At 35.0% G+C, this 24,323-nt stretch overlaps 1 protein-coding gene across 2 annotated transcripts; it reads right to left on the bottom strand.

The window, feature by feature from the left end:
- Positions 1-251: 251 nt before the first annotated feature.
- On the bottom strand, positions 252-23,129 carry LOC142622659 (separase). 2 transcript variants are annotated; one of them, XM_075796179.1, is made up of 27 exons: positions 22,409-23,129; positions 20,151-20,328; positions 19,966-20,073; positions 18,948-19,082; positions 18,391-18,854; positions 17,322-17,430; positions 17,061-17,186; positions 15,683-15,976; positions 15,486-15,602; positions 15,115-15,336; positions 14,847-14,957; positions 14,557-14,703; positions 14,071-14,436; positions 13,903-13,992; positions 11,401-11,664; positions 11,166-11,289; positions 10,245-11,036; positions 7,960-8,197; positions 7,092-7,194; positions 5,443-5,640; positions 4,150-4,199; positions 3,844-4,073; positions 3,491-3,734; positions 2,779-3,184; positions 2,028-2,267; positions 1,584-1,671; positions 252-1,495 (listed from the first exon to the last, which is right to left on the bottom strand). In XM_075796179.1, the coding sequence occupies exons 1-27, from the start codon at positions 23,035-23,037 to the stop codon at positions 978-980; spliced, it is 6,591 nt and encodes a 2,196-aa protein (XP_075652294.1). In that variant the 5' UTR covers positions 23,038-23,129; the 3' UTR covers positions 252-977. The 2 variants fall into 2 exon arrangements, with proteins under 2 accessions (XP_075652294.1, XP_075652295.1); XM_075796180.1 differs by lacking the exons at positions 19,966-20,073; positions 20,151-20,328; positions 22,409-23,129 and having other exon boundaries at positions 18,962-19,070.
- Positions 23,130-24,323: the final 1,194 nt, after the last annotated feature.

Here is a 24,323-nt window from a genome sequence, read left to right as displayed (position 1 = left end):
TACAAGAGATTAACAGCTAACCACCTCTAACAGATTAGCGCCAATTACTCCAGCTTCTAACAGAATTTCTAATGAACCAATAGATTAGGATCATACATCCCATTATGTAACTAATTGAGTCACTAACAGTCTTATAAACTACATGCAGTTTATGTCTTGATACCAAACTACATGTCGTTTTTCTTTTTAAAGATTGAACTCGCTTCTTCAGCTATCTTTACACATATCACCCAAACTTTAATTACAATGAATTTAAACAGCAGAGAAGTGAAGTGGAACTCAATTTAAAACATGGACCACCCTAAATTAAGTGGTTGATCCTTGGAAAGTCACCCTAGTGGATATTGCTAAATCAATGGCCAATCTAGTCAGCCGACAGTACAACATTTTACAAAATTGAAGACACTAAAAGCAAGCTAAACTGGATAATTTCTTTTCATTTACAATGCAATATCAAAGCTGCACTCTCCAATCCTCCCTATTCCAAAGAAAATAGTCATTTCATGGGATGGAATGTGGGAATACTTCAACATTAACGTAGTCAAGGGTTGCACAGGGGCCTTACAGTAATAACAGCATGTTACAGTTAAGTAAAAAAGGAAAAACCAAATGCTCAGGATTGCAAACTGCAAGGGACGACCAGAGTTAAGACATTTTACCATGCACTAGATGTAAGACATTTTACCATGCACTAGATGTAAGACCCCATCTTCACTTACTCTTCCTTCCTATGCATGTTTGAAATGTATCTTCTATAAAATGGGGATTAGAAATTATTTTGGGGGAAAAAAAAAAGAATGAAGATGTAAGAGCCCATCTTTGCCGACTCTTCCTGCCAATGCATGTTTGACATTTATCTTCTATAAAAAAAATTAAAAAAAAAAAAGGGGGGGGGGGGGGGGGTGGGGGGCCGAATAAAAAGAATGGTAACTGTCCAAGCTAATATTGATGAACAGTTGAACACCTAGTCAGAGGTGCTATAAATCCGTTTTTCTCCTTATACCTGTTGGTATACCATAACATACTGGTGATGCCCCAATCAAAAAAGGAAGTGTGCAAGCTTCACGAGCCCGAGACATGAATGATCCAATCTTTGGACCATGCTCACAGGAGTCCTTAAAGGAACTTGTGTCATGAGCTTCAGGTGATTTCTTCCTTCGGGTTTTCCTCCTCACATTACCTTTACAGCCCCTTATCGTCATGGCCTCAAATTCATCCACTACTAAATCACATTGGGCACAACCTAAGGAAGGACTTGATCTTTCTCTTAGCCAAGCATCAAGCATGGCCTTCCCAAATCGGTCAATATCCTTGTCTGTCACTTCCCATAGATTGGCAACAATGACAGGAGAACCAGCTAGCAGATAGGACAGTGGAGTTCCTTGTGGAACATAACTTCCATTTAGGGTCAAAGAACCACTACTGCATCCCATCAGAAGTGTAGCAGCACAGTTTTCAAGTTTTTGAATCTCATGCCTAGGAATGTACTGTGCTCCTGCATCAACATACAGAACTAAAATTCAACATACTTTAAAGGAAGAATATATGAAATCACTGTGATTAATTTGTTTTATTGAGCGCACCACTTCCATGGCCAAAATAAATAAAGAGATCATGGCTTTTTAAGGCCGCAACCAATTCTTCAGCGGTCGGTGCAGATCCAGCCTTCCCCTGTAGAGTTATTTTCAAGAGAATTAAATTTAAGAAAGAAATAAATTATGCAACTTATTTAATATAAAATGTGGGTTGTGATGAATACTTTCCAAATCACAAAGTTCTTTAAAAAAAAAAAATCAATTGCATGGTCCAAAGACACGTGTGAACGCATAAGTATAAATCCATGCATGCATATGTTTATAGATGCATGCATATGTTTATAGGTGCATATAACACATGCATGTATGTATGTATGCATCTACATGTGTACACATGAATGGCACTACACCATACAAAGTACAATTACATTTTTCATTCTAGCATTCTTCAATCGTTTTCTTTTCCGACATAAGGAGAGACCAAGAAAGTACCTCCAAGTTGTGATCTCTAAACCAGTTCTCAAATTCAACTTGGGTGCTGCTGAGATCACCACTGGGATTCAACAAGTAAAATGCATCCACGGGATCTATCAAAGGAAAGGTGGCACAAATCCTCCCAGCTTGCTCTTGCCGGCGGTGGCTTCTATCAAGTGTTGCAGAGATGCTGCCAACTGAAGGCATGCGATAAACCTCCTGGTTTCTTAATACTGGTAAATTCTCCCATGGAAGCATCTGTCAAAGTCAATGGGAATGTTAAAAATAAAAAATAAAATAAAAAGGTATTGAAATAGAACAAATCATCCCCCCATTCCCAAGGATAGAATACACGCTGCAGACAGTGCATGAATTCAGAAACTTGTTCATTGCTTAATTTGCATTGGTAAGAAAAAAACAGACATCTCCTAAAATGACAAATTTTACTTACAAATAAGTGCCAAAGACCATGGATGAAGAATCAGGAGGAATACATTACAGTATTTTCATCTGGACCAGCACTTAGAAGAACACATCAACAAATGTGTAGAATAGTCAAGTTTAATTTTATACTGAAGTAATATTGCTTAGTTACTTTAAGACCCCAAAACCAAATACTCACTTAATAAACTTCCTATTACCAGATCAATAAATTAACTAATGCCAATTTGAAAATCATTTGAATAAGTGGAGACATCATCTACGACTTTACAACATGAATCTCTGGATCAGTAAAAATATGAACAAAAATGTAAAATCAAAGACCCACCTGCACTTCACTGTCCAACACTAGAATTATTGGCTCTCGATTTATAGAGTCTTCCCCTCCAAGCTCATTCGCTGCTTCTTGTATTAGTTGGAAGGCCAGCTCAGACTTCTTGTCTACTCCATTAGAGGCATTAGACAATGTCCCACACTTTGCTTCATCGCAATATCTTACTCTACCAACATAGCAACCACTTCTTAAGCACTGCTGTGAAATACATGCTTCTCCTTCAAATGCATACTTGGAGCCTCCAAGAATAACCTTTAGAAGACTCTCATTTACGTCCAGTTCGCACTTAGATTTTAGATCACGCATCAGTTTCTTATATACTATGTCCAGGCGGTTGCAATTAGACCATTCTCCCAGAAGCAAATATTTCCAAGGACCCAACCATGAATCCTCTATGTTCCTAGTGGATGCCATCATGCAAGCACTAACAATTAAATTGTTTCTCAAAAATGAATACCCAAGGCTAAGATAAAACTATGAACTGCAGTGAAACACTCTCAAAGGCCATTAGAAAAAGAGCATAAGTTGACAGTTGTTACCTAAACTAGAATCTATGAAATTAGAGAATAAATATGGGAACAAAGTTTGGGTAGGGCTGCCGAATCCCAAACACTAATGAATCCATGCAAGTCCACACACAATAACATAGAGGCTTACACACAAAAAGGAGGCATTCAAATGTAAAACGAAAAAAGAGGTAACCTACCTCAGTAATTTACCCAGACGACAATCAAGCTTCTTTCTCCACATCCACCATTGTGTCCTATTCCTTTTTGTATCTTCTAAAGGAAACGTTGAAGATGATAAGTAGTTCTCCTCCAATATCAATTTAAACACAGGAGCTACATCATCAACAACAGTGGAACCCCATGGACAAAGCCAATGTTCACCCAAGTCAACGCTCTTATAAAGTTTATCAGAGCCAGAGTTAGCATCATCATCAGATGCTTCTGCCAAAATTTTACAGAATATTTAGGATGTTATACATACAAGTACTGGTATGTGTATGAGATACCATGAATTTACAAATTCCATCTCTGTCAAGTGTCAAATAAATACCTTCTATAACAGGATCCACTGGCAAAAGTACAACAACAGGTTGTCTCTTAGAGTTCAAGCGCGACACTAGCATCCATGCACGTACACGTGTAGGATAACACAGCAAATCTTTTACTAAACTAGCATAAGCACCTCCAAGAAAACTTATGCAAATGACTGTCATACAAGGAAGGCCCACAAAGAATTTTGCTACAAATTCTTCAAGATCCTTAATAGTGTCAGGTGCAAGCCTGCAGCAGGAAAAAGAGACTATTGCGTTAGGAAGTGTGATTTGATGATTCAGTCTTCAAAGGCAATAGCCACAACCTGATCAAGTTGCTTGTTTCTTCTACTCCGCAGCCAGTAACATGTGAGCCCTGAAAATAAAACTTATTAAACTATGAAACAGCAAGTGCTTATACACTGATGAACCAAGTGACTATCAAAAAGAACAATTCCAGAATCAAAATGTTAATCTGCAGAGCAAAAGATGTATTGCCGACACCCAAGTTCTTGTTAAAACTTATTAACAAACAAATGTAACATCTCAATGGGGTAGAGGCATGAAATTTTCAAATGATTGTTCATTTCCCTATTGAGCAAGAATTTGCTGAGAAGGTTAAAAAATTATAATTATTCACAATTGCCATCAGAACAGATAATAGCAGGGAGGCAGGACAACGATAGAACTTCGATTGATCATTGCATAACTTGGAACTCACTTTCTGAAGTGATATCTACTGCTTAGAATAAAATTCCCCAAATTCCTGATCTCCTATATATATTGTATTGGGGTCTTTGCTGCAGAAGTCTTGTCAAAATAATAAATTTTACTCAAGAAGAGAGCATCTTATCAAATATTTTATAATTAGCCTTACAAAACTCAAGCTGAATATGCATTGAGATTATTAATAACCAACTTACCAAAGTGAGATATGGTCCCCATCTTATACTTGTAGCCACACTAACAACATGCAAACTCAAAAAATAGAACACATGCAATGTGCTTTAAAACAAATCACCAGGGAATTACTAGAGCTAGTTATGACTCTTACATATTGTACAATGCATATTTCATTGATAAGAATGTCTTTCAAAGGTGATTTATATTTCTACAAAGATCTTCAAAGACACAGCCAACAACTACATTGTAATTTGACAATGTCTCAAGTTTTATTGGAGTATTGGACATATAAAATCATAATTGTGGCAGGGAGCAATGGACTGAGCGAATTGATAGTCACAAAAAGCCAAGTTATTATTTCCTTGAAATTTCTTAAGTGGCCTCAGATGTGACCTTCCATTCTGCAGTGCAAATCTCATCAGTTATATAAATAAATAATGAAAACTTTTGTTGTACTTATTTCTTATCACACAGAATCAAGAGGAATACTCATCACATGCAATTTAAGGAGGTACGGCCTAAAGTGTCAGCAACTATGTGCTTTCCAAAAATGCTTCAGAAAAGCAGGAAAATAATTATTATTATTTTTATAAAAAAAAAATACAAATTGGAAAACCAGTGAACATAAAAATCAAGCTAAGGGGAAGATTCACAAAACTTGTGGTTAGTCCAATAATTAGAAATGGATAGGCAAACAGAGAAGCTTGTGAACATACCTCAGCATCCACAAGGTGTTGTACTTTGCATCTCCCAATCATATTTGAAAAGAACTGGTAATTAACATGAGTGCCAAGTGAAGCTTGATGAAAATATGAAGCCCAATGATTTTCAGAGAGTGCTTTGCAAGAAGGGGACAACGGAAAAAACTCAGTTGAGGCAGAAAGTACAAATATGGTAGCAAGTAATTTAGAAACCTGTTGTGTCATTAAAAGTAACAGTTAATAATCTCCATGATTACATGAAATTATGAAACAAAGTATATACTTCAGCACAGAGCTTTCAAAATTCAAAATAAGAGGGTTTCATTACTTATCCAAAAAACAAAAACAAAAAAAAAATCAAAAAAATAGGGAATTACTTGCAACTGCAACACATGGAAGCTGAGGTAAAAGTGAAATGAACTTGAGTAGAATTCTAACAATCCAAATTCCAAAACAGAATATTTTGCAGGAAAAAAAAAAAAAAACCCAGAACTTACAGTATGTACTTAACTTGACACTGAAAGCTGAAAGCCAAATCAATTTTTAGATACCCAGATATTGATATCCCCGTATCTAACTCACAAAATTCATACTAACACCAGAAGGTCATATTGCAACCAGATCTGATACAAATACCTTTTTTCCTATAATTAATAAGGGAAATTTAGATAAAAATAAATGACAATTATGACAACATATTTAGATCCGCAAATAGGACTAATACATAAACCAACTAAACTTAGTTGGTAAACAAAAACCACAATTAAAATTCCTAAAAACTCTTGTATAGTCCCAAATCCCAAAAAAGACAAATTATAGTTGATTTATGTCTGTTCTAATTATCCATTTGATTCTCAAATAAACCCTCAACCACATACTTTGTCAATCAAGCTTTCTAGGTAAATATCAATGGAAGATCATACAACAATAAGAAGCTTTGACACCAATCAAAATGGGCAACAGCATCTTGGGATGAAGTCAGATGATTCAAAACTACTACGTCTCCCATAAGTTTCAGTGTCACATTCATAATGAGATTTGATTTGTGGTCACGAACATTAATTGAAAGCCACAAGTTTAGGTATGTATATTTTATTAAAATAATCATGACCTAATAATTTTATTTAACAAAATATATATTAAAAGTTGAATCAAAATAATTGCACAATCTATTTTGCCATTGCCAACCTCAATAAACAGAAAACCAGATTTTAGATCAATTCCAGGTTTTATGGGACAAATTAACCAGATTGTTTCTTGATTACAATAATGAGATTTACGACCCTTCGAAAACAATTTAAGTAACACGAGGGGAAAAAATAACTACAAATTTGATTGTACTTTATTAAGGGGGGAAAATACTGGATTGGCATAATTGCATAAAAAACTAGATTAGTTTTTTTAAAAACTGACGGCCATCTACTAGGAAATATAAGTCATTATGCAGCAGAAACAGATACTTGGACTAGATATAAATTATTTCAAAAGATCTACAAAAGGGGGACAAGATAATTCTAGAAATCCAAGACACAGGAAATACTCCTTGCAATCATTGGATGACAAGCCTTAAAACACCTTTAAATTCAGTAATGTGCCCCAGCAAAAAGTTTCAACGACCAAACATAAAGAATCAATATCAAGACAGAAAATTAAACAAATTTCACCTTCTGAAAAAGTATAGGAACCTCACGGCAGAGAACAAATGCCAGCATCAACCAAGACACTAATTTTGGTAAATGAATGTCAAATAGATCACAGCAAGAGGTCCTAACAAAACCAACAAAAAAGAGAAGGCAAAGGAGGTTAGTTATCAATTTTTGATCGCATAGAGAGCCTATTAGTGCTATTATAGATCCAACCAATTTAATATACTATCAAGTCATTGCACACAGCCCTGAGTGAAGAGAGTAATCTATCAAACCTATCATCTAGGAGAACAGTGTGTGTGTGTGTTTGAAAATATGTGCGCACACGAGCAGACAAGTACAAGACCAGAAAGAAAACAATCTTTTAATCTGACAGACTTCATTAGATGAACAACATATGCAACAATGCAAAACAAATATGGACACAATTTGATGAGGTGAATGAAATATCAAAACAACCTTTGAACATTCATTTTACTTACCACACCACATCTTCAATGGGGATATTAAAAAAGGTAGGAAAAAAAATTATTGTCCTTAGTAAAACCAAAAGATCATTACTAATCTAATAGGCATATTGACAAACAGAGGAAAAGATTATTAAGGTAATATAACCTACAAATCTCATGCCCCTGAGAATCACAGTCCAAAAATTTTCAATCCCATAAAAGTCATGAATGCAAGTTCAGGAATTATGATCATTCCTATGAGAGAAAGACAAGTTAACAGCAGCCCATCCAATTAGAAATCAGCAATATCTAAGTATTTATACCATTGCCATTCTTAAAAATTCTTCATAGGAAATAAGGGAAGTATAGACACATAAAGATCCATACACATGAATAAAATGAATAACAGACACACAAGCACCTATTGTTACAGATACCTGGTGTCCTTAGAATGGTAACTCTTCAAAGAAAACCAAGATATGTTAAAAAGTATTGCCGCACGCTCAATAGTGAATGCATCTCCAGATATCTCATTCCCAATAAAATCAAGCAAAAAAGTAGGTGGAACGGAAGAGTCAACATAACCAAACGAATTTCTACTAACTAGGACTGATATGCTTTGAAACAAAACTTTATGTGTTTCATGAATCTGACCACGATCCCCAAAGCATTTTCCTGAAAATAAAAACATTAATTATAATTATAGTTATAATAGGCATATAAGAAAGAAAGAATCTAAACTCCATGCATAATGGATGTCACTAATTAGCCTCAATTGCAAGAATGATGTAAAAGAAACAGAAGCTTGTCTCTTCATCAGATAAACCACCATGCAAGTCCCTAATAGTACTGATTTTCGCATTTTTGTTGAAATAGTTTTTCATAGTTGCTGGTATTGGTGTCAGACGTTCTCAAGCATAAAGGTTTCTTTTCATCAATGGAAAAAACAGTAGTTGTCAGATGTGATATAGTTTGATTGCTATCACTTTGGCTACAATGAATCCTCCATCTCTTACTCCCCAAACCTGATTCCAAGTTCCAGAGCTCCAATTACAGTGGTTGAAAATCCAAATGGGCACAAAACTGAAGCAACTGTGGTTTGCCCCAATTTCCACATCCTAAGTACCACAAATACTACCACTATATAATCCAAACACCATGAGTGTTGTGAAATGTGAAAGAGATTTAAAAGGAGAAGAGAGCTTAAGAAGAGGAAAGTAAGATGTTGGTATCAAAAGAGGAATTTTTGTGGAGTTGTTCATGAGATGAGTTCAAATTCCATCTTTGTTGAGTGGAATACAATTTGCTCTCCAAAGTCCAATGGGGAACATTATATCAAGCCCTATTGGGCATATGGTTATGGAAATTTGGGAGAGCTGAGTTGCTGCTAAGTATGGGGACGATGGACAACGAAGCACATTAGAAGTATCCATGGTTGTAGCATATGGAGAAGTATTATGGAGGGTTGAAATAGATTCACAAGTCATGTGCAATTTGAGTGATTGGATGGAAACCGAGTGAGGTTTTGGAATGACAAGTGATATGGGCTTCAATCTCTGAAGGAGAGTTACCTAGAGTTGTATGCAATAGAATTACTTCCACTAGAACCAATGACAAAACCATTCAAACAATGATCTAACAAAATCACAAAGCCACCATAAACAAGAGTAATGTTAACCGGAAAACAGTTCAGTCAAGCACCCGGTAACCCTGCGCCAAACTCTTTCCTAGACTATAATAACTAACAACAATCTTCCACCTTCCTTTGTGTGCAAAATAATGCCATCTAAACTCTGGAAAGAATTTGGCAATGTTCCTTTGCCATAACTATTCTAGTTTAACCAAAAAAACAAACTGGCTAGTACTTATATAAGCAGACTTAAAATAATAGCAAAATAAAGAGATAAAAAAAATTATATATATAATAAAATAAACTAAATAATTGACTCATCTTTGTCCTTTTCTAACTTTGGTAATATATAATAAATTATCTATCACACTTTCAGATTAGTCCATTACATTATCCAGTTACCTCATTCCAACTATATATATATATATATAAAGTAGTACTATGTACGCAGAATTAAAATAATAGCGAAATAAAAGGAAAAAGAAAAGAAAAACTAGATAATTGACTCATCTTTACCCTTATTTAACTTTTGTAATATAATACATTATGTACTACACCTTCAGATTAGTCCTTTACATGTTTTGGGCATCCATGACCTAACAACCCAGTTACCTTTTTCTTTTCTTTTTTTTTGATAAGTCTAACAACCCAGTTACCTCATTCCAACTATATATAACTAAACAAGAAACTTCACAAATATGTTAAATAATACAATATCCAAAACAATAACCTGAGTAAATAGGATATCACAAAAAATATCAGCACTTATTCTTTGTGGGGGCTGGTGGAGAGTGAGATTGACAGATAATATCTGAAAATGACTGTCTTGAGAATGGGTATAAAGCATATGTCAACGATATCTGTGGAAAACATTCGGCAACAAAGAATGTGATAGGCAAAGAGTAACTAAATCCTCTCTTCATTTAAAGGTTTAAACATGGCATACATTTGCTTCATCTTAAAGAATACAAGTACAATAAGAGACAATCAGGAAGTGTTTGTGCATGAGAAATAGCAAGTGAATAATCAGAGCAAAAGGGTTTTTTTTTTTTTTTTTTGCCGAAAATCAGAGCAAAAAGTTTGCGTCCATACCTATGCCAGTAAGTAGCCTCAATGAAAGCCGTCTCCGGACAAGCTCCCACTTCATATTTAGAAAATTATTCACTAACCCAGATTTCATAACTTCCATTAGAAGACAATGCCAACACCTCATTTTGTCCGGAATGCATTTTACTTCACAGCCAGAGGAAACTATACAACCATTCGTTTCCACGGGTAACTCCCTTTGGCTAAGCATATCAGAGCAATCAGATCCAACTTGCAACTCACCAGATGCTCTCATACTTAGGTTCTGTGTAGATCGATATCTGGAACGAGTTACCCTCGAATTTTTCTCAGGGATTAAACACTGATCCTTTAGTAAAGGTTTTGGAGCATTCTTTCTAGACTTTTTGGCTTCCATCTTCGCTTTTGGTGCCTCTCTTGTGGATTTCCCTGTGCCATGATCATTTTCTACAAAACTAGATGAATTATTGCTGCCAACACATTCAGCATCTTTCACAAAAAATTTCCCAAGCATCATACTTTCAGCATTTGCCTTTTCAGGACAACTAACACAGTTTTTCCACACGGAAAGATCTAGTTTGTCCAGGGCCAATTTGTACTGATTTTCAGCATGAGATAATCTCTCTACAGAAGTATCTGCCATCGTACTATCAGAATTACTTCGTGATAAATCACCTAGATGCTGATCAAGAGTTGCTTCCATCATCAATCTGCACTTTATGCAAGAAAAAGTCGTACTGGTATCCATTAAAATTTTCTTGGCACTTTGAAGTTCCTTCTCAGCCAAATCCCAAAGTTGTTTCTTACGGTATAGTTTTCCTGGCAAAATTTAAACATATTCTGTTAGTTAGCTCACTACCAAACCTATTCTAACCAAGTAGAGAATGAAGTATTTATAATCATAGGAACAAATACTATGGTAAGCAAAATTTCATTCAACCTCCATACCTAAGACAGAGGAGAAAGCAACTGTAAATAATGGCAAGCCTTGTGAGCAAGAAATGTTTTTTCCCCAGATTAAAAAAGTTTCAGCTTCAGCTCCATTTCCAGTTATTTCATGAATAATCCCAATCTGTGTTGTATAATGAACATAACAGTAATGCAAAATGTTAGTAAAAGAAAGATTAGCACTCACTGCGATGAATCGCTAGATTAGAATGATTGAAAGAAAGACAAGTCAAACCTGAAGAGTGCTTTCAAGATAACATTGAAGTACATTCCATGGACTAAGATAACAGCCTTCCAAGTCCCATTGAATAGTATCAAAGGACCAAATTTCAGTAGCAATTGATCTGCGAATTTGGAGATTCTTAAGACCATAAGTAAGCTTCTGAATGACATCCCCAGTTTCATTGTACTTTTCAGTGTGCTGCTCAACAGAGTACAAAAAATTTTCTTGGAAAAGTCTAGTTCGCAACCGATGAGCTTCTTTTGCATACGAAAGAGCCTACAGAAAATGAAAAAAATCATTACAGAACAGAAGTATGCAACGGCATACTAGAGGCAAGTGTATTATGAGATTAAGCCAAGCAAAATAACCACTAAAATCGTGAAGGATCAAGTAACTCAGAAACAGTCTGGTAGATTTCTAGAACTATGAAGAATTCTAGTCAATGGTTATGGATCAAATGGCATTTCCTACCCTGTACATGAGAGGTGGAGATGGAAGGTGAGGCCAGGGGTTGAATCTCACAGGGTGCATGAGTTGCACTAACTGAAAAAAAAAAATGAAGCTGCCTAAATTGTATTATCTATCCAAAAAACTATGTTCAAAGAATTCAAACCCCTACACAATTTAAAGCCAAAGAAAGTAATGTTTTTATGTTGAAACCTCTATTTTAAAATCGAATGTTATGATTAGGAGCCTTAACCCAATCAACTTTCAACATTATACTCCTTGTGTCCCATTTTATTAGTCCATTATTCCATTTTGAGAAGTTCAAAAATATTACCCACTTCGGAAAGTCAATGGACACAATTTTAATAATGACCCTGGCTTATGATTTAATTTAATTGAAGTCAGGACTCCTGTTTTGTTTGCCACTTCACATAACACATTAAATAATGTCCCCTTAATAAGTTTGGCTTTTTTCTAATATAGACAAACAATTTGGGATGGAGAAGTACTTAGAACTATTTAATTTTTATCAGACCCCACTATACTCTTTTTCCACACTGTTTAATGTTGGGGCAATTGGTCAAATTTAAATTAGTCCTTGTCCATTGAGTAACACTGATACAGGCAGCAAGATGCTCCCAAAAATAAAAGTACAAGCAGTTGGAATCTAACAAAAATAAAACTATGGTCTAAAGGGGCCTAGTTGGAATCTTAAAAAGTCTTATTTCTGTGTTAATATCATGTTTAGCAGTTTTACAACATTGTTCAGGAGTTATTGAATAACTTCTGTTTTACTTGGGAATCCCAATACTTGTAGGAAAAGAATTGCCAATAACTCATAAAAAAGCTTTATGTAATCTGTGATTCAGAATACAACTCGATAAATTTCAGCAACTTTCTAAAAACTTTGAGGTGTGATTGCTGTCCCTTTTTTGGGTGTGAATGCCTATGAAACCTAAATATGACAGCCTAGGCAGTTTTCTTCTATAAAATCTTTGTTTCAACAACCAAAGCCAGAATAGCCAGCAACCTTGATTCCTAACTTCAGTAGCTAGCCTTCAAGATCCAACCTTTTACATACCTAATTAACCCTATACAAAGCCCAACAGGATCCCGTCAAGAAGTCTAACTATAGTGTTGAATTCCTAAAGATCCTGCATTAGATTGGATGTCACAGACCACAGCTCTCTGTGCCGTGCCAAACACCTTAATCCATATTATATTATCATTACATGTAAACTGAAATCTTCAAAGGTTTGAACTGGATCAACATATGCTGATAAAACATTATTTGATGATATCATGAAAGGTAAGAATCTAAAAATCAACACTGGCATGGTAAATCTTCTCAGCAAAGATTTACAACTCTTAGTTCTTTATCAGACCTTAAATTCAGGAAAAGAGAACATTACTTATCAATTTCCACTTGAGAATGCACTTATAAAAAAATAATAATGATCCACCTAAGAATACAATTTTATGCTAGGAAGCACGGACCCTTCATTTGAGGTGATGTACCCATGCTTCCTACTTAAGGGCTAATTTTCAAAAAATTGTTGTGTCGTTGTGTCTTACCTATACCCATGCTTCATCCTTTTTAGAGGCTTATTCTTTTACATGAGTTTGAAAGGGTCATCCTCAAACTCTTCTGCATTTTCTCAAATCTTTTGGAAATTTCTAAAATATTGATTGCAATATTATTTATATGTAATAGCATCATCTTTTTTGTCCATAAATACAATCTTAAATAAGAAGTCGCTCCTACAATTTTTTTCTTTTTTAGTAAGTGGTCACTTCTATAATTCAATCATGTCAATTCATATTTGTCATATTCAAACTCCTGTTTTGATGGCCTTAACTTGAATCTGTAATTTTTCAATCTTTTGATGCATCTGATGCTGCAAAAAGCCAAGAGTTCAGAATCTTGAACTCTAAATGGAAAAGATTAAGTGCCAAACATTACATCAAAATTTCCAAACTTCATGCACAACAACATTGCAGGATTGACTGACTAAGAAGATATACTCTAGGTTCATAAAATCTGAAAGCAAACCAAATGGAAAATACCTCAATTAACCTTCCATGTGAAACAAGTCTTTCGCACAAGTCATAGTAAAGATATCCAGCAAGGAACACAGATTGACTGGACACAGGAACCTATAATAAGAGAGACATAATAATAAGTATTTTTTATTGGGGATCAAAAACCAAAGTAACTACTAAAGAGGTTCTTACACTCGAAATGAGTTGAAATGCAGCCTCCTTAACTTCATCAACTGTGATATCTGATCTAAAAGTGCTCTCAAGATTGCAAGAGGCCTGGGAACTTGCAAATGAAAATGAGAAACTCTGTTGGAAGCCAACTAACAGTGGATGCGACCTCTTTAGACAGCGTATCCAGAAATCAACAGACTTACAAAGGTCACCATACTGCTCAGATAAGTTAATGATTAATGTCTCATTTACAGGTGAAATACAAAGTGCATGACTAGTCCTTCTACTTTCCCACAGTTTGGCCAAAAAATTCTCCGGTGGAACATTCTTGCATTTGAATAATCTAGTCATCAGCCTATATATGTCATGGTGAAAATCCATGCATCCCTGAGAATATAGCAGAAAAGAAAGCAATGTTGTGAATAAATAGTAGTAATGTCAAGAAAAACCATAATAATATGCTATCAGTACAGAACCTGCAGCACATAACATGATCAAGAAACAAACCTTCAGTGATAACATATCAATCATATTATACAGTAGTAGCAGTGTATTTTCGGGCAGCATAGAGCCCAGGTCATCTGCAGAGCAGTGATCTCGAATAGAAATGCTCAACCATAGCTGTAGGGCAGCATTAATATCTTGGAAGATTTGCTGCTTGTAACAAATCCAAGCAAACTTTTAGTAAATGAGAATAACTGCTACTGTCAATGTCATACAAAGATATAAACTAAACATACAATGCTTTAAAGCATTAATTACTCAATTCTGGAGACTAGCCTTTTAAGCATTAACACCTTTGAGTTTGGTTCAGCTTCCTGGGTACATAGTGCACGTAAGCAGTATGTCACAGCTAATTGATGACAAGTTGGCATTCCACAGCTACATGTTTCACCATACACCTCACTCTGTTGAGGTCATTTCAATCAAAAACAAAAATCCAGAAAGAGCATAGAATTGACCACTAATTTTTTTTTTTTTTTTGATAAGTAAAAATGGGAATAACCTCTAAATGTACTATCAATGATGAATATAATAAAGCTTAAACAAATCTAAAAAGCTTACAATTGTATATATGGATTCTGACAGACACTGAATACTGTCCTTCAAACCTTCAATCCCACAGACTCTTAATGCCTTTCCCTTTCTCACTAAAATTCTTGATTTTTGTAAATGATTATGAGGTGTAACATACACATCTCGCAGGAGGATACCAATAATTTTCATTTGCATTTGCTGACAAAATTCTGGGTAAAGCGCATTCATTTCCTCATACGCAAGCAGTTCCTAAAAAAATTCCATGAAAGAAATGTAGAGAAAATAGCTATGAGCCACATCCATAATATATGATATAAAAGAGGGGAAAGGGTGGGGAGGGGGGGGGGACATAATAACTAAATGCTTATAGAACGGAAAAGTTGACAAAAAAGCCAGACCTGCTCTAAGATTATGCCAATTGTCCTCTTTGACACATGCACAGAAGATGACAGCAAACAGTACAAAGTTGGAGCACTATCCCCCTCAGCCACGCTTGTACAACGTTTACATTCAATCTAGATAACAATTAAATATGAGGCAAAAGAAGCAAAACAAATAATAGTGACAACACTTGAAAGCTCTCAAAAGTGCTTACCTTTACCCACTGCTTCACCAAGGGTACAGGACCTGACAGCATTTCAAACACCTCTCCAGGAACAGACCAATCTTCAAGGACCTCTGCAATTGTTCTTTTCACCTTATGACTATCACACTGATGGAGAACATCCAAAAGAAAAGCACTTCTAGTGCAAGCCTCATTAACAAACTCTATAATAGCGTCTTCTGAAATATCAAACTCTAACCCTTTTGGTTTCTGTACAAAAAGCTGGCAAAGACGTTTGACACAAGTCCATGATGCCCTACAACATAATTTCAATGCCTTGGAAGCCTGCAAAGGTATTAAACACTTATTTTTTTAAAGACAGATAGTGTGGAAGGGAAGGTGGGTTCTGAAACACAGACATGGGGCACCGCAAAGAATGCCATTACAACCGAGCTATCACTTGAACCCAATAACATCCATTAAACACTTATACAAACCAAAATCGTTAAGGGCAATAGATATGACTATAAAAAATAGCTACTTTTTTTGGTAAATTACACACACATCCATTGGGTCTTGAACCCCAAACCCACAACCTCACCCTCTCCTTAGAACTTATAAGAGGAGGAAGTGCCAATGGAGCTAGAGCTCATTGGCAATAATAAGAGAGTGCTTATTGTAAGATGATGTCAGAGCTCACTCAATTTTCCTTCTGATCATACAGTCTTGTGAACTCTTCATGTGAGTAATCAATGGATTTGGTTCAGCAGTCATTTTGCATAATCTACCATCTAACACAGTTAAATAAATACTCAAATTGCCTGTAAAAGGCATAAAGCTGACTTCAGACAAAAGCAATCAATATTTTGGTACTAAAGAAATCAATTATACAGTTATCTAACACATCTATTCCATGCCAAAACACAGATTAAAGTCTTTTACTAAATTTTTAATACATTAAAAATCTTACTTTTCTAGTATAGGTGTTATCTGTCTAACTTCCAATGGTCAAAACGAGGATAGAAAGAAAAATTGTCAAGTTTTTTCAAATTTCCTTATTCCATACTCTTGGTTAAAATGAGAAACAATTAGTAATGGCAATGTAGGGTAATGAAACTGAAATAATGATATAAAATAATTTTAACATGAGCCAAAGAGCAGCAACAAAATTGACCTAACACAGTAGCTTATGCACTGCCTTTGGAATTATCTTTCAAATTTTATAATAATAAAAAAAACGCCCGTTGATAATAGAAGGAAATAATCTACTGAACCTAATATGACAGCATTTCTATCCCCACAAAATGATAGTGCAGCTCCCAACTTAACGCTATAAGCTTGAAACAAACACGTGGAAAGAACGGGTTACAATCAAAAGACAGTTAAAAAACACAATAGAATATATATAAATAATAATAATAAAAAGTACCTCTATTACTTGCTTATTTCTGTACAAAAATACACCAATGTTGTGAAAAGAGGCAAATAGGTGTTTTAGCCCTTGAGTTTGAACCCATTCACTGGTAATAATGCGTTTAACTAAATGCATACTCCTCTGAAATAAGAAATGTCAAACCAATTAGCTTAACTGAAACACATATCATTGAATCCTGCAATAATAAAGAGAATCAAGAATGAATCAGAAACACAGTGCTTAGGAAATTAAATATTACATAATAAAAGAGCCAACCTTCATTTTAAGCTTTGTTCTGGCAGAGAGGGTGAAAGCGGCGATAGCTACACTAATTACAGCTTTGCTGTTTTCATTGAATCCATCTCTCTCCCCTTCATATATACAACTGCTCCATGAACAAGAAAATTCAGAGAAGCCTTATTGCTAACTTGGTTCATCTTCTAAACAATGCAAGACATTAAGAAATGAAAAGTTCCAAAATTATCAACATAAGTTTCAGTCCTCTGTACAAGTAGGCTCCCTACGTCCTAAGGCTTCACTTTCAGGAGCTCTTCTTGGTTATTTATAACACTTAAACTAATGTAAAGAAAACATCTAAAAGGTGCATCTCACATTCTAGATTGGTGTAAGAGCCCATGGGGTAGGCACTAAATATAAATTCTACCCTCCATACCTCTAAACACATCACTACAAACTAATATAATTTGAAAATCAAATTTAGATAGCTTATAAACTTAATCTTATTATGTTGTTTGGGCCATAATAGTTTCCAAAATTGATGCACAACAAAACACTACAACTACTCTAGTGCACAAGCAGCCATATTTTTCACAGCTATGGTAACTAAACAAAGACATAAAGAATGACCTTGGAACAAGATTTCTTTATAACAAGATAAAGAGAGGAGAGAAGTCCGAGCACAAAAGAAGTAAACAAAATTTATCCGGAGCTATTAGAGCGGGATCTACTTTTTGGGGAATAGGAGTCGAAGCCCCCAAGGGGGAATTGGGAAGTTTTCTGATAGGGGATCAGAGTAGTTTTCCAAAACCAGAGTAAAACAAATTCTTGCTTACATTAATAAAACTACTAATTACAAAAAAGAAAAAGAATGGAAGCACAGGTAACTTAGTAACCAAAGAAGAAAGCAAGTGAAGGAACTCCATCTTCAGCTTAGGAACAGAAATTGCAACACCGTCAACAGCTCTAAATTTATGTTAATTGTACATGCACAACATCAAACACAAAGGGTGGCCTTCCAAGCAACACAAGTGGAAAATACCATAAAAAGAAAAGGATGGAGGGTGCAAAAGACAAACAAAGTATAAGAAATCCACAATTAACTTACCTTTGACAGGAATGAAAAATATCAGCAAACTGATAGAATGCATCCTGGATTATACTGATTTTTGTTGTAATAAAAGCATCTTCATTTTCACTAATAAGCTGTTTCCTTTCTGAATTTACTAAATCTGCTAGGGGCTGGCATAAGAATTTCAACGCATTTAGGTAAAAGAGCAGATAAGCTTTTCTATCATTCTTAGTGCAATCTATAGATGCCTCATAACCAGAACTCAATTGTGAACAACTCTGACAAACAGAATCTGTATGTTTGACATTACATGTCACACAATTCTCTTTGCAGCTAATATGAAAGTAACTACCCAAAGAACCAAGCAAAGCAGCTAAGTTCTGCAGTATATCCCCATCATCATGTAAAATTTGAATAGCACCTCTGGACTTCGCATCAGAATTGATAAGGTGCAACCCAGCTGCATAAAGCCTCAGTATCATATCAAAGGGAGATCTAACCTGCCAAACAAAATCGATTAAACTTACAATGTGAGACATGCAAATACCACCACAAATGAAAAATGTACAATATAGACTACATAAACAAGATACCTGATGGGAATCACCTGCTATTTTGTTTAGATGTGTCGCCATTGTAATACTTAAGTTTGCACTTGAAGTTCGACATTTATTGGCACAATAAGAGACAAGTTCGACATACTCTATTCCAGTATTTTCCACTTTGAACTGGAAAAATAAAATAAACTTTGTGGTCATGGGTTTAAATCCCGTCTCCAAAACAAAAGATTACTAGACAATGCAAGAACTCTGAAAACTTAAGAGTACTCTTCTCCAAATAATGAATATGCAAACTACAAATTTATGGAGGAGGTAGTAGATAAAAAGTATGGAGTTCAATGGGGTTGTTCATGTTCTGAGGTAGTTGCTGGTTCATATGGTATGGAAGTGTGGAAATTTATCAGGGGTGGATGAGATTTATTCTCTAAGTTATATTAGATATGAGGTTGGAAATTTTCAAGAATTTGCTTTTGGAATGATCAATGATGTGATGATATGCTAATGAAAGATGCATACTCAAAATTATTTTATGCTAATGCTGATAGAAATGCAACTGTGCCTAATTTTTCTAGACTTCTCTTTTGAGTGTGTTACTCAGATACCTAGGTTAGCTAAAGACTGCGATTTAGAGTCTATTGATGTTCATGGATATGTTGTATGAGACTAAAGTTTGATGGGTTGAGGAGGATAGAATGATGTGGGGGCATCCAATATGAAGAAGTTTCAGGTTAGGTCATATCATAATGTCTTGAAAAGAATAGACAAGGATTTGTTTTTTCTATGGCCAAAGCTCTTTTTCCTACAACACAATCTCCATTCAATACACGAGACATGACACAACAAGGCAGTGATCATCTTACTTGTAAACAATATTATATTTGCATAGATATCATATTCCATATTTTAAAATGTGTTATTAGAGAAGATAAAATTATATCCATGTCTTTGGCTTTAAACATGGACATAGATGAAACTGATGATAGAAGTCTTCTTTGAACCATATGCCTGGTTCATTAAAACTTCTCTCATTTATACAATTTAACAATATTACCTTGCATTCACGGGTAATGGAATCCAACACACACATTAATATGTCAATGATGAGCAACGATCTATTCTCTAGTAGCAAGAATAAAGATGAACATATCCGCCTCGCAACCTGCATGTTGACTGATGATTAAGAAACACATATAGATCCTACATAATACATATGGCCAAAAATCAGACACAAGTCACCTTGTAAATTTGATCTTTTAATGATGACTTTGCATACTCGGAGATTGTAGCATAGCAGAATGCACGTACTAGATCCCCATTAAAACACGCTAGCTCCCCCACCAAAAATAAAGTACATTTCCCCAAGTAAGTCACAAGCGCCCTGTGCAACTTCTCATATGCATTGGCATCTAATACCCTAGCACATTTAAATTCAATCAAACAATCATTGCACTAGTCGTCCTGTTCCAAACAAACACTTTACACCTATAAAGTGTAAAGTATCGTACGATACGTGATACGTATCATACCGTATTGTATCAACGTATCGTAAGTGTATATGAATCGTACGATACAAGGTGCATATCGTATGAATCGTATCATATCGTAAAATCATACGTATCGTACGATATATAAACAAATGCTTTAAAATGATTTTTTTTGTTAAAAATTTTACTTTTATTTGAATCTAACAAGTTGTTAGACTTGTTTTTAACATAAAATTATTAGTTTACTTAATTTAGCCTACTAAAATAATATATTCATAAACTTTTTTTTCCTTTTCTCTCCTACAATTGGACTACACAATACACACTTACGTACCCTTCACTTTAATATTTACAAATTTATTTTATATACTATGAATAAAATATTAATTGACAATACAATTTTTTTTTTTTTTATCACTATTGTTATAAGTTCAAGAAACTAGAATGCCAAGAAAAATTATTAAAATAAAAAGAACAGGAAGAGATAGTAAATGTTAATGAAAAATGATGATGAAGAAAATTTTAATGAAGAAATAAGTTTGCAAAATTATAAACATGATGATAGAATTGACTTAGATGAGGTTGATTAGGCAATATGATGATAATAAATTATTATAATAGGGGCATTTGTAATATATTATCACTTTTGAATTTAAGTAATTTGAATGTGTATATTATAAATACATACTAGTTTGATTTATTTAGTTATCTTATTAAATATTATTACATAAGTGATGAATAAATTAGTCATTAGTTGAATATATTCAAAATTTATAATGAATATACCTTTTATATATGTATATTTATAATTTTTTATAAATTTTATTAAGTGTTTGTGTATCTTACAATACACGATATGGTATGATACACAGTACATAAAAATTAAAAATCGATTCACGATACGATTCACGTTTTGACTACTATGCCTATAAACACAGACACAAATTTACTACCAAACACAACGTTTGCTCCAAAAACCCTTAACAAAAAGCCAAAACTACAAATCATAGATACCAAATTTAAGTCCAATCTCTATAGTTATTATGTTTCAATTCCGATCCAACTAAAAATTTATTAATGTTACCCCATTCTTGTCAAAATTAGAGCATAATCCAGAAGTTTCAAATCATTCAAATATCCAAAGGCTTCAACTTCCTTTCATTTCATTTCCCACAGTTCCTCGGAAACCAAACACAACCTCTCAAATAAACAAAACTCCTGCAACTAACAATTTAGTATTGCTAGCCCCATTCTAGCTAACATTAGTGCATATTTCAAAAGCTGCATTTCATTAAAATTTCCAAAGGGTTCAATCTCCTTCCCTTTCATTTCACACACTTTCTCGCCGACCAGACACAACCTTTCAAACAATCAAAAATCACACAACTGAAAAGTTAGTAACGTTAATCCCATTCTAGTCAAAATGAGTGCATATTTCACAAGTTTCAAATAACTAAAATCTCCAAAGGTATCAACTTCCTTTGATTCCCACATTGTCTCACCAACCAAACACAATCTTTCAAACAATCAAAACTCTTCTCAACTAAAAATTTAGTAATGTTAGCCCCATCATAGTCAAAATTAGTGCATATTTCACAAATTTCAAATAATTAAAATCTCAAAACGTATTTTCCTTCATTTCCCACACTTTCTCACCAACTAAGCACAACCTTCCAAACGATCAAAACTCACGCAACTAAAAGGTTAGAAATGCTAGCCCCATTCTAGTCAAAATTGGTGTATATTTCACAAGTTTGATAATTAAGACCTCCAAACATATCAATTTCCTATCATTTCCCACATTTTCTCAGCAACCAAACACAACCATTCAAACAATCAAAACTCACACAACTAAAAGGTCAGTAATGTTAGGCCCATTCCATTCAAAATTAGTGCATATTTCAGAAGTTCCAAATAATCAAAACCTCCAAACATATCAAATTCCTTTCATTTCCCACATTTTCTTAGCAACCAAACACAATCTTCCAAAAATTCAAAAAACTAACATACCTAAACCACGGCCGAACCTCCTCAACCAAACCAATCACCCTCCTATACACCTCCTCGTCCTTCCTCTGCCCCATGGCCGCGCACTTCACCATCGTTGCGACCACCTCCACAACCAACAGCGCAAACTCCTTATCTCCACCATTTTTCGCCACATCCGGCACAAACTTCCCAGCCGAATTCGCCGATTTCTTCACTTTCACACCAAAATCCATCCCTCTGAAGCTCTCCAAAACCCTAAGCCCCTCGGCCTCGGCATCGCGGTACCGCCCCAACCCCTCCATACAATGCAACAAGCGAACTCTCTGGACGTGAACGGAGTAGGGTTTACAAGAAAGCTGGGACGAGAGGGAGTCCAAGCAAGTGAGGCAGAGTTGGTAAATGTTGAGGAGGTCGAGGGCAAATCGGTCATTTGAGGAGTGTGGATCGGAGGAGGAGAGGCGCTTGGGGAGGAGGGAAAGGGCGCGGTTGAGGAAGGGGAGGAATTGCTTGGCGAGGGGACGAATTTGGTGGTTTGTGAGATCTGAGAATGGGTGGAGGTAGTTGGAGAAGAGAGGAAAGAGCGTTTCCGTCGTGGAGGGGGAAGAGGATTCGAGTTTGGAGAGGAGAGAGGATTCGGTGGCGGAGGACATTACTGAAAGTGAGAGAGAGAGAGAGAGAGAGAGAGAGAGAGAGAGAGAAGAGCGGTCTGAGAATGAGAGTGAGTAAAGGGTTGGGGAAAATTGAAAATGAGAAGGAAACGGTGGGGTTTGTTTGTGTTTTTAAAGGGCGCGAATAGAGCCCGCTCATGAAATTTTTCAAACTAGTCTGGAAGCGTGGAAGGAAGAGTTTTTTTTTTTTTTTTGTAAGCACGATGACTTACTTTTATTTATTTATTTATTTATTTATTTATTAAATAAATAAATAAATAAAAGGGGATGTAGCTCAAAGGGTAAATAATGGGAATGCTTACCCAAGGAACGAGGATCGATACCTTGCATCTCCATCTTTTTACAAAAACCTACAAACACTCACTCATCCTACTTCATTCATTCACAAAACCACACCATTCAAAATCACCCTTTTTTTTTAAGCATGATGACCTTTTATTATTCTTTTTTTTTAAAGCACGATGATCTTTATAATGAAAATTTCAGGTTTATATATATATATATATATATATATAAAAATTAATTAAAAGGAGATGTAGCTTAAATGGTAGAGCATGTGAAGGCGCTTACACAAGGAACAATGATTGATACCCTGTATTTTCATTTTTTTACAAAAACCTATAAACACTCGGTCGCCCTACTTTGTTCATGCACAAAGCCATGCAATTCAAAATCTCTTTTTTTTTTAAGCACAATGACCTTTATAATGAAAATGAGGGTTATATATATATATATATATATAATATGAACATGAGCTCCCAAGTTTCTGTTTACCCTCTCTTAGGGTCTGTTTGGATAGAACTTATTGCTGAAAACTGAAAACTGAAAACTGAAAATACTGTACCAAAATAATTTTTTAATGTGTAAAAAGTACTGTTCATTGGCCTAAAATCACTATTCATGGCCAATGAACAGTGACAGATGCGCTTGGAAAAAAAAAAAAAAAATTGGACTCAGACGTGGACGTGGACGCCAATCCAAACACCCTCTTAGTGGTTGATCCGCAAAACCTTAACCAATCTGAAAATTTCGCCAACGTTTCTCTCTCTTTTGCTTTCACATACCATTGATATAGGTTGTCGAAGAGAAAGTCAAAGCAAATCGAAGAAAATTTGACAAGGTAATATTTTACGTGGATGTGGGTTTCATTGGTTATGTGTTTTGTGTATATATCTAGGGTTTTGATGTTTTAGATATTGGGTTTTGGTGTTTAAATATGATGAGTGGTAAGGGTTTGATCAGTGGATACGACTCAACCCAATGCAATG

Source organism: Castanea sativa, chromosome 1 (assembly GCF_040712315.1).
Source record: "Castanea sativa cultivar Marrone di Chiusa Pesio chromosome 1, ASM4071231v1".
Classification (NCBI taxonomy): domain Eukaryota; kingdom Viridiplantae; phylum Streptophyta; class Magnoliopsida; order Fagales; family Fagaceae; genus Castanea; species Castanea sativa.
The sequence above is the reverse complement of the archived record's forward strand: the minus strand, read 5'-3'. Positions and strand labels throughout refer to the sequence as shown.

What these genes read in the sequence shown, in the direction of transcription:
- LOC142622659 (XM_075796179.1), bottom strand. Translation starts at nt 23,037, where the DNA reads ATGTCCTCCGCCACCGAATCCTCTCTCCTCTCCAAACTCGAATCCTCT. An exon ending in CACATGGAAGGTTAATTGAG is followed by an intron (nt 11,665 to 13,902) that starts GTATTTTCCATT and finishes CATTTTCTGTAG; the next exon opens with GCTCTTTCGTATGCAAAAGA. An exon ending in AGTGGATCCTGTTATAGAAG is followed by an intron (nt 3,735 to 3,843) that starts GTATTTATTTGA and finishes AAATTTTGGCAG; the next exon opens with AAGCATCTGATGATGATGCT.